General features: G+C 60.2%; 1 protein-coding gene across 1 annotated transcript; it reads right to left on the reverse strand.

Moving 5' to 3' along the window:
• On the reverse strand, positions 1 to 5,009 carry Tmem59l (transmembrane protein 59 like). The gene is made up of 8 exons (XM_026390060.2): positions 4,812 to 5,009; positions 3,876 to 4,020; positions 3,683 to 3,786; positions 2,244 to 2,396; positions 1,552 to 1,654; positions 893 to 1,010; positions 673 to 790; positions 1 to 551 (listed from the first exon to the last, which is right to left on the reverse strand). The coding sequence occupies exons 1-8, from the start codon at positions 4,977 to 4,979 to the stop codon at positions 423 to 425; spliced, it is 1,038 nt and encodes a 345-aa protein (XP_026245845.2). The 5' UTR covers positions 4,980 to 5,009; the 3' UTR covers positions 1 to 422.
• Positions 5,010 to 10,904: the final 5,895 nt, after the last annotated feature.

Raw genomic sequence — 10,904 nt, forward strand, 5'->3', positions numbered from 1 at the left:
CCGGTCACCCCTCTGCGCGTCCTCCCTCCCTCTCTTGGGGGGCTGGGTCTCCAAGAATAGGGAGGGGAAGAAGGGAGAAGCCCTGACAGGAAGTGGCTCCCCTGTAGCCCTCAGCCCCCCAGAGAGGGGAGAGAGAAAGAAGAAAGGTGACACAAAACGGGTTCAAATACTCAGAAAGCCACACGATGAAGGACAAGAAGAGCACACCCCAAAGAAGCAGGATGGAGGGACAGGGCCAGGCCACCCCACCCAGCCAGGCTTCAGGCCCCAGGACCTGGTGGAGAGACGGATGGGACTGGGGGAGAGAAGGATTGGAGTGGGGAAGCCCAAGGACGGTCCCACGCTGACCTTGGACTCCCAGGCGCAGAGCAAGCGAGGCCAGAAGGGCCTCGGAACGAGGCTATGCTCCAGCCAACGGAGGCCTACAGCTTGGTCAGGTCCAGCTTCAGCTTGTAGGGCGGGGGGCTGTCCTCACAGGTGTGCGATGGCGGAGGGTAGAGGGGCCAGTCTGGCTCCACCAAGAAGCCCTTGTGCTGCTCCAGGGTCAGGGGCTGAGGCAAGAAGGGCCCCTGAGTGCCCCAGCTAGCCAGGGCCTGGTGCCAGGAGAGGATGGCCCAATCGAGAACCAGGGAACAGTCCCTCTGCCACCCTCCTGCCCCTGGCCCCGCCCACCTGGAACTTGAGGTGCTGGCCTGGTGCGGTCACCAGGGTGGAGCAGCTCAGCCACAGCATCACCAGCACAGACAGGAAGAGGCAGCAGGCCAGGATCCAGCGAGGCAGCCCCGAGCGCCTGTCCCGCCCAGCAGGCACCGCTCAGAGGTGGCTGCAGGGCTCAGGGAGAAGCTCCCCTCTGCTCCCACCTCCAGCCCACCCCCAGGGTCCTGCCACCCACCGGGACATGCAACTGAGGAAATCGTTGTCCTGCAGCTCTTCAGACTCCACCTTGACCTTGCTGCTGGTCTTGACGCGTATCTTGGCCTTTCTCACCTTGTCCAGGGGGCCCACCGGGTCTGAGACAGAAGTTATTTCTCAGGGACCCCTAGACCTTCACCAAGAGATCCTGAGTGAAGAAGGGAGGCCAGGGCCTGGGGCAGTAGGGCACGGAGTTCTGGAATGGAGATCAGAACCCTGGACTTGGGCCATAGAATCTGAAGGATGGACCACGGAGGCCTGGAGATGAATCAAGGAATCCTTGGAAGTGGACCAAGGAACCTTGGAAATGGACCAAGGAACCTTGGGAAATGGACCAAGGAACCCTGGGGGATGAACCAAGGAACCCTGGAGATGGACCCTGGGGGGTGGACCATGGGCTGGGGGGTGGACCATGGAACCCTGGGAGATGGACCAAGGAACCTTGGGAGATGGATGAAGGAACCCTGGAGATACAAGGAACCATGGAGATGGACCCTGAGACCCTGGGAGAGGGACTGTGAAACCCAGGAACTGAGGATGGGAATCCCGATCCTATAAGGCTCTCTTGCCAAGAGGAATCCTGTGACAGTGGGGACACCGGGGACAGGGCACTGGTGCAGTGGAGCCTTACCCACTTACCCACATGCACCTCCAAAGCCTCAGGGTGAGATCCCCTCCAGGTCACCTCCACTCGCTGCAGACGGCTCCCCTGGAACCCAAGGCTCTCAACCACAGGCTGGGTCTGGGTCGAGAACAAGACAGCACAGAGAGGCTGCTTCAAGGGCACCGTGAGCCCTGCAGGCACCTCGCTGGGTCCCAGTTGGCTACCATGTCTCCTGCCAGGCTGATACCCAGTTCCATTAGGGGGAAGGCAGGGAGGACCCCACCCCATGGGCAGTGGGTTGATGCTACTCCCTGCTTTCTTGGACCCCTCCACCTGCCTAAGCACCATCCTTCAGTTCATGAAATAGCAAGGTGACTCAGGACAAGCCAACAGAATAACAAACTGGCTGGTATGGTCAAATGACCCTGCCAGGACCAATCATAATAAATCCCAGCTCAATAAAAACCCTAGAGAGGTTGTAGTCTAGAGCCTCCAGCACCCTCCTTGGGGTCAGGAGGGAAAGGCATGCCTGGATATGAAGCCACGACAGAGGAAAGCTGAGTCAAAGGGTGGAGTAAAACACTGAGCTCCTGGATCCAACTGTGCCTGAAGCTTTTCTCACCTTAGACTTTGCATTCCATGAGCCAAGAGTCAGTACATCCCACTTTTCAACCTGACCTTTCACCCAGACCACCCACCTACCACTGGCCGCTTCTAGAGTTCTCACCTGGAACACCATCACCTTCCCGTTGTCAGTCTGCAGGTAGTATGTCCAAGTGGAGGAGACGAAACCCTGGGCCGAGTTGACGAGGTCATTGCAGAGGGTGGAAAATAAGTCCAGGAGGGACAGGGCCCCACCAGGAGTTTCCAGGACCTTTCTCTGGTGAAGGGAGACCCAAACATGGAAATGTCAACAAAGAAGGACATTAGCCCTTGGGAAGAGGGCTAGAGGAATTCTCTGTGTTCAGATGTGGCTGAGTGGTTTGGGGCAACAAAGACTCCATCTAATAAATGTAGACTTTGCTCAGCATTTGGCTTGCAGTGTGCCCCAGGGGGAATGGATTGCCCTCTCTGACCCTTAAAATGGGGATGATTCTCTTCCCTCATGGGACGGCCACAAGAGTTCCATTAGGATGTCTGCCAAGCACCTGGCATAGCACAAGCTTCTAAGGAAGAGTAGCCACTATTACTAAAATTCTCATCCCTGTTATTATTGGAGCCACGCCCCTATTCCATAATTATTCAAATGTGGATGGTGTCAAGGAGTCCTGAATGGGTAGGGGACATTGCAGTTTTCTTTTCTGAACAGTAGAAATTTGGAGGGGGGAGAGCAATGTGGGTGAAGGGGGAGACTTTCTGGGGAGTTCTAGTCTGCGAGTCTCTGGCTGTGTCACATGACTTCTCGAGCCTCAGTTTCCCCAGATGGGGTGATGCATCGCCTTATTGATAGACTAGGACAGGTTGTTTTGTTTGGGGGGGGGTACTGGATTGAACTCAGGGGGCACTCAGCATCCCCAGTCCTATTTTGTATTTTATTTAGAGACAGGGTCTCACTGAGTTGCTTAGGTGCCTCACTTTTGCTGAGGCTGGCTTTGAACTCATGATCCTTCTGCCTCAGCCTGCCGAGCTGCCCCTAGGACAGTTTTTATCGCCCTCAGTTGTGCATGTGCTTGGGAGCGCAGGCCTCCCTGAACCTCAGCTCTGAGCCCCTCCAGATGACAATGGGTACCTTTTTGTCACAGGAAAATTGCTTCAACCAGCACCAGGTAACTCTGGTAGCCTGGTGGCAGCCACAAGCCCTGGTGGCATCAATCTTGACTCTTGCACAGTCCTAACTGTGTGACCTGGGCAGTTGCTCCTTGGGCCACCAAATGAGGGTGACAGGTCTGGTGCTTCTAAGTGGCTTGAGGAATTTGGGACAGGCTACAGTAGGCCTGGAGCTATATAAATATTTGATGAACGGGGACTATTGTCTGCCACTTACTCCTAGGAAGGTGGGGGGCGGGGAGAGGAGGAGGGGCGATAAGTTCCGTGTCACAGAGTTTACAACTGAGGTTGGACACATGACAGGGCTCAGCTGAGGTCACCTAGTAGGTCTAGAATGGAACCCGGATGTAGGTTCAGCTGACCGGGTGCGCCCAGGAGCCGGACTGGGAGGGAGCCCACCTTCTGCTCCAGCTGAAGATCCTGCTCCGGCTCAGGGGACTGGCTCCAGCAGCCCTCGCGGCAGGCCCGCTGCTCCGTCTCCTTCACGTAGGCTTCCACACAGGCTGCAGGGGTGGGAGGCGTGACCCGAGCGGCCATGCCCAGGCCACCTCTCCCCACCCTGGCCCAGCTGGCCAGCCCCGCCGACCCTCACCTGCTTCGCATTCAGTCTGGGTGGCGTTGGGCTTGGAGCTCTTGGCCACGAATCGGCAGATGGAGAAGAGACGGCAGCCTCGCTCACAAGCGCTGATGAGCACCGCCTTGTCATACGGGGACTCTGAGGGGCTCGCAAGCCCCGCCTGGGGGAGGGGTGACACCGGTTCAGGCCCGCGGGAGGGAGGGGGGGTAGGAGATGCAGCATGGGGGTTGGGGGAGAAGAAGGTTTGGCCCCTCCCCCAATCCAGGGAGTTTGAGGTGAGGTTCGAGAAGGCTAAGGATTTGGGGGAACGGTCTCTTAGCTCTGAGGAAAGGAAGCGGGAGACGGGGGGCTAGAGAAGCACAATGGAAGATCTGGGGGAGCTGAGTGGGCCCCTCTCGGGATCCCAGGGAGGAGGAGGATTGAGGAGTCTCAGGAAGGGCACTCAGAGACGGAAATTTTGTCACCCTTTGTATCAGGTTTGGGGGTCGATGATGAGTGGGGGCTGGTAAGTCGGAGGGGGAGGTAGGGGTAAGGATTAGGAGTCAGTTGGGGAGGATCATCAGGCCTGACGACGGCAAGGACTGGCCTGTCAGCATCCCTTGCGCAGCACAGTGCGATGGGATCCCGGGAGGTGGCCTCAGTCCCATCCCCCCTACCACTCCCTACCCGGGCTAGGAAGGACCCCCCACACACACATACACAGGCATACACGGCTCTCATCGGAGGGATCTGCATCCCCAAAGCCCCTACTGGAGGGACTCCCATAGCCCCCTCCTCGCGTAGAAATACCCCTAAACCCGTCGGAGGGACCCTCAGCCTCTCCCCGACCGTTGGGACCCCTCCATTCTCGACTCCTCCCCTCCCGCTCTGGTCCCAGAGAACCGCTTCCCCAGCCCCTCCCCCATCGGAGAGATTCAGGGTCCCCTCAGTTTGGCGCCGCAAGCGATTCACCTGCAAGGGCCGTGGGCCGGGGTCGCGCTCGCGACACCGCTGCTGGCAGTTCTGTGTGTCCCCGAGCTGTGGGGCGAAGGGGTCGCGAGCGGGCGGCGCGGAGGCGACGGGCGGCGATGCCAGCAGGAGTAGCACCAGCAGCGCCGGCATCAGCGCCACCGCAGCCATGGCAAGGGGATGCGCTGGGGGCGCGGGAGACTCGGGCTCCGGGGCGGGAGCCGAGGATGCAGCGGCGGCGGGGACCGGGACGCTGACGTCACCCGAGCGAGGCAGCCTGGGAAGGGGGGGTGGAGGATGCGGAGAACCCGTGCGGAGAGCGGCGCTGCGGCACCGTCGGGGGCGGGCGGGGTGGGGCAGGTGGATCTCGGCCACCAACGTCTGGGCCACCTTGGGGGTCCCACGAGGGGGGGCATCTCTGCCAGCCCTAGGGGACAAAAGAGAACAAATAGGGTGATGTGATGAGCCGGGGGTCAATTCTCCAGGGATGTCAAGGAGAGCCTCGCCTAGAAGGCGACATTTGAGCCGGCGGGACGTAGAAGGGCAATTCAGGCAGAGGGAAGAGCCAGGACCTTGGGGCGGGGAAGAGCTCATTGAAAGGAGGGAAGGTAGGAGGATCGCAGGGCTGAAGCCGAGCCAGAGAGGGGAATCGAAAGGTGAGAGCCGCAGGACCTGGACGGCGAAAGCTGGCATCTTCTACGCCAGTTCAGAGGGGTGGTGCCTTGTGGGCAGCGCGCCTCCTCCAGGAAGCCCTTTTTGCCTCTCCACTAGCCCCTCCCACCACTAGCTTCGCCTCGGATGGCCCAGTCTTGAAACAGACTTGGGGAAACCGGTCCCTGTCCTCCAGACTGGGAGCCCCTCGCCCTAGGACTCAGTGGGAAGGGACACAGAGATGTACACAGAACTGTTGCAATGTCTAATTCTCGTGGGAAAACTTGGGGGGCAAACAGGGACAGTTCTGGCTTTCATAGCTGCCACACCCCATAGTGACAGATTGGATCTCCAAGAGAAGAATATCGGGTTAGGCGGTCCACTCAGCCTCCTCTCCTTTAGGCATGAAAGGGGGGCGCTGCCTCTAAACCTTGGTCCTCTGAGAAGTTGTCCCAGGTCTCGCTGGCGTGCCTGACGCAGGTGCTTGCAGAGGCCGCGCTGAGCCGAGGCCCGCAAGTCCCTATCGACGCTCCGCCCCCGCAGACGGGGCGGCTGCCTTGCAGGGTCGGCGGGTCAGAGGGCGCCGCAGGTTCCGGCTGGGAAGGAGGAGACTGGGGGGCGGGCTGGCTAGCCCCCTTCCCCGGCCGGCCGTCTCGCTTTCATCTCCGCGGCCCCAGCCGGCCCCCAAGTGGCTTAATCAGGCGCGGCTGTGCCTGGCGGACCCCGAACATCTGGATCCCGGCGCGGCCCCTCCCCCGCCCCGCCCCGCCCCTCCCAGGCTAGGCCGCCCCGACCCAGCGGTGAAGGCCTCCTGCCCTGCGTTTGCTGGAGAATCGAGCCCGGGAACCCGGCAGCTAACCCACCGTTGCGCCAGGCCCACGCCTCCGGAAGCTTCCTAGTGTACTATGACCAGTATTGTCCCCCATTTCACAGGTGGGAGACTCCCAGACTCTTGGGCAGAGCCAGGATTCAAGTCCACACTTGCCGGTTCAGAGTCCCAGTGTTTAACCCTTTCACAATCCCTGTCCTTCATTCATTTCAAACAAAACACTTCTCGCAACAGCCCTCTAAGATAGGTACTAGTGGCTTTGTCCTATTTCCAAACTAGGAAATTGGAACCCGGCGGGTGGCCCAGGTGACAAGTCAGAGAAGCGAGGCCGGCAGAGCCCTACGAAACCTTGTAGGGTGTGTGATGGGGGGGACTTTAGACATAAGAAGTGTTGTTTAAAGTGCAAAAGGAAGGAGGGACCCCTCGCACCTTTTTGCATAAGGGGAAACTGAGGCTGGAGGGATGAGACCTTTGGCCCAGGTTGCCCGCGGGCAAAGGAAGAGAGTTGGCCGCCCACTCCTCCGCCTTTCCGCGCCAGGAGGCCGCTGGAGGGGAGAGGAAGAGGACTTGACCCCGGCCCCCCAGGTGAGCCCCCCGCGCCCCTCCTGCAGTTCCCGAGGGAGCCGGTCCAGGTGAGGGGCGGGCGGGCCGGCGGGCGGCCGGGGTCGGGTTTCAGGAAATCCGCCGACATTCCTTCGGGGCTTAAGAGGGAAAGTTGACTCGGCGCCGCCCCTCGCCCCCCCTCACTTCCTACCCCCCGGGGCGGCCCGGCGGGGGCGGCGGGCGGGGGGCACTGCGGCCGGCCCCGGCGTGAATCAGCGGCCCGCCAGGCCGAGGTCAGGGCGGACGGCGGACGGCGGACAAGCGCCCTTTGTCCCTTTCCGCCCTCACCACGACCCTGTTGACCCCCACCCCCAAGCCGGGTCCAAGCTGGGGAGGAGGCAAGGCTCCGTGGCGCCGCGGTTTGCTGACGGCTGGAGGGGAAAGAGGGGTGCAGCCGCTCTCCGGCCAGCGGTGCCCCTCCAGTCTTTGGAGTTTCTTCGGGGTGCAGAGGGGCAGGGCACGTAGGCCTCCCCTGCCCTGAGGCACACCAGCCCAGCCCAGGACCAGGCGCAGCTCTGGTATTCCCCAAGCCTCCCCTCTAGAGCCTGAAGTTCAGAGCACCTAACTCTCCCAGGAATAGGGACTCCCCAAGCTCAGCCTCCAGGGTGGAAATTACACAGCCCGGGGCACACACAGGCCTGAAACGGACAACCAGCCTCCACTTCAAAGCAGCCTTGGGGTTGGGGTGGTAGCAGATTGGGAGGGGCAACTCTCTGCTATCTGCACTCCTACCAGCTTTGGGGTCCCACAGGACCCTGAAAGTGCCTTTTGCAACTGCCCTACCCTGACGCCTCCTCAGTGCCCTGGCATCACCAGGTGCTGGGACTTGAAACACCCCCATCCTGACCCAGAAGTGACTTTTGGTTGGAGGACCTAGGAAGAGCCCTTCCCCCACCCCATGGAGGGACCCTCCCTTCATCTTCCCCTCAGTACATTCCCAGCCACCTTCAAGGACTTGGGTCAATATTTGCCAGAAGTTTCTTCATCCCTGGTTCCTTTTCCTGACCAAAAAAAAAAAAAAAAAAAAAAAAAAAAGTGGAAGAAGGGGTTAAGTTGCTGGGGTACTCAGGACAGGGAAGGGTGCGTCTTGGGGTCATAAGTCAAAGGTATGGGGTAAAGTTCACCCAAAGATTACATTCCAGGATGGGGATGGACAGACTAGGGAAATGGTTCATACCTTTCTATGGGTAAGGACCAGAGAAGGACTTCTACTAGTTTGGATCACACAGCAAGTCAGGGGCCATTCTGGGACCTGAGGCAGCATGGCTTGCTGGAAAAGAGTTTTCTTGCTAGTTGGAACTCTCCTTGGTCCTTCATATTGCAAATATTTATTGAGCTCTTTATTGGCCCTTTCTGGGCTCAGCATGGGGTCCTAAGGACACTCTGGGTACTCAGGGTCTTAAGAAAACAAGTGGGGAAGGAAATCAGTTGTTTAAAGAACTGTGATATATAGACAATAAAAGTGACAGGGATGGAGAGTACCAGGGAAGGATGAGGGGGGGCTCTCTGAGAACTTGGGACCTCACACAAGAGAAGGTGCTAATATAGGGGAAGATTTGGGGAACAGCATCTCGGTGCAAGCAAGAGCCCATGTGCAAAGATCCTTCAATACTAAAGAGCCTGGCATGTTTGGGGGAAGGGGGCTGCAGCGGCTGGTGCAAGCGAAGGAGTGGGGGGGAGAAAGGGGAGAGGGTGGTGGGCCGAGAAGTTTGTTTTGCTTCTTTTAAAAATTCTGTATTCAGACAAATGCAGGAGGATTAGGGGGAGAAGCCCCAGAGGAGGCTGGGCCCATCTCAAAGGGGACCTGGAAGAGGATGAGGTAGGGAGAAGGGATCAGAATCTCAGAATGGGATGAGTTTTGGAATCAGAGCCAAGAGGATTTGCTGATGGATTGGACGTGTGGGAAGAGCGAAGGAGAGAGTTGTCACGCACGCTTCCAGGTCTCTGGCCTGAGCACCTGGGTGGAAGGGAGAGCTAGCTCATTCCCCCCATGACTGGGGGGAGGAGCAGAGATGGGGAAAAAATAAAGATGTTGCTCCAGAAGTCCCAAGTCCTCCCAGGAAGGGGTCAGACATCACTACCCCCACTGGGAACATGTGCAAGGCAGAGGCAATGGGGGAGGGGTGGTGGGTATCTTGGAAACACAGTCAAGAATTGCCCCTTCCACTTAACTCTCTGGGTCTGGCAGCGGCACTATGGCCCCATTTTCCAGAGGAGATAAATAGACCTGGGGGCCACCTCTGCTCCGGGGAATATGCCTTGGCTACCTAAAACCTAAGGGCTTAGGTTTTGGGGACTTCTGCTCCATTGCATTTTCCTCTAGCAATCTGTAGATTGGCCCCAGTTGTCCACTTCAGAAGAAGAAACTGAGGCAAAAGAGGCCTGGTTTGTTGCAGGAAACAACAGTATTCACTCTTGGTTACTCCCCCCACACCTCCTCCCCCCAAAGCCCCATCGAGAGTCCAGATGAGGGGGATGCCCTGCATCCCAAGTCCTCCTCCATTTATCTTTTTTGACACTCTGAGTCTGAGCTGGGGATCCCAGGAGAGGGTGAGGGGCAGTCATGAGCAGACAAGGTGGGGAAGCCCGAGCCCTCCTCAGACCGCGGCCCCGGCCTGTTGGGGACATGAAGGGAGGGTCCATACCTCTTCAAGAAAACCCTGGAAGGGAGAGTTACAGCCCTCTCCCTCTCCTGGCTGCAGCTGGGGGCGGGGCTGTGACCCACCCGTAGGGCTGGGACCACCCCATAACTCTCTTTTCAGGCGCCCCCTTCGCGGTGGCCTTGGAGGCCAGTAACCTTTTTTCGTGGGCGCCCGGATCGGGTGGGGATGAAGAGGAGGGGGATAAGACGCCGGAGCCGGGAGGGGTCCCGAAACCCGAGCAGTGGCCAAAAATAATAACACGGAGAAGGATCTTAGCGCAAAAAAGGAAGATAAACTATGCGTCGCTCCAGGCAGCCGGCGATACCTGGAGTTGGCGGGCGGAGGCCGCCGGAGCGATTACTCACCGCGTGGCGCACCCCACCCGCGGGCCGCTGAGTGGATTTTTCCGTGGGGGGGATGTGAATGTGTCCCAGGAGAAGTCCTCCTTACGCTCTGCTCATGGGAATCCCTCCTATCCCGAGTGCGGGACCCGGTTCCCGCTCCCACGGGGGCCCACGTTTCCCCGTCTGCCCAAGTAGTAGCCCCCTCCTGAGGCTCCGGGACGCCTCTCGAGCAACCCCAAAACCATTCCTCGCAAGTGGGACAGCTCAGCCAGCGCGAGGGCCGGGGACTCTGCCTTCCTGCTTTTGCTCCTTTCCTCCAGCCCAAGCCCAGGGCCGGCCGAGGAGGCTGCGCACCGAGGAACGAAGAGAGGCGGGATGAAGTGGGAGGGCCCAGACCGGTGGGACCCGCGCGCCGAAGGCGTGGGGCTGGGGACGACTTTCAAGCCCCTAGGGAGGAAGAGGGGCTGGAAGTTGGGGTAGGCGGGGCTCAGGGACCGCTCGGTGGGGGGCGGGGCCAGAACTGGGGTGGGGGCCCAGAGGGAGGACTGGGGAAGGGGGTTAGCGAAGAACGGGGCATGGTTGGGGGCCGCAGGGGACATTGAAAGGGCACTGGGCCACAGGCAGGGTGCGGAAAGTGGACAGAGGTATGGAAACGGAATTCCGGGCGCTGGGTCCCAGACTGGGGGTGGGGAGCCTGGCGCTGGCTGGGTTGGAGAGGGAGGTCCCTGGCGGGTAAGGAATGGGTGGGGGGCTCTGGGCGGCGGGACCGGGCGCACTCGGTTCGCTGCGGGGCGGAGGCCGGACGGGCGGGACGCGCGGTGCCCGCGGGCGGGCGGGCGGGCGGGTGGCGGGGAGGCCGGTGCGGGGCCCGTAGCCCCCCCGGGGCCGGGCCGGGCCGGGGGCGGGGCCGGGCGGGGCCAGCGGCGCATTAGCGCCTTGTCAATTCGGCTGCTCAGACTTGCTCCGGCCTCCGCGTCCGCGCCCAGCGACGTGCGGGCTGCCCAACCCGCGCCCTCCCGCGCCCGGT

Source organism: Urocitellus parryii, chromosome 3 (assembly GCF_045843805.1).
Source record: "Urocitellus parryii isolate mUroPar1 chromosome 3, mUroPar1.hap1, whole genome shotgun sequence".
NCBI classification, from domain to species: Eukaryota; Metazoa; Chordata; class Mammalia; order Rodentia; family Sciuridae; genus Urocitellus; species Urocitellus parryii.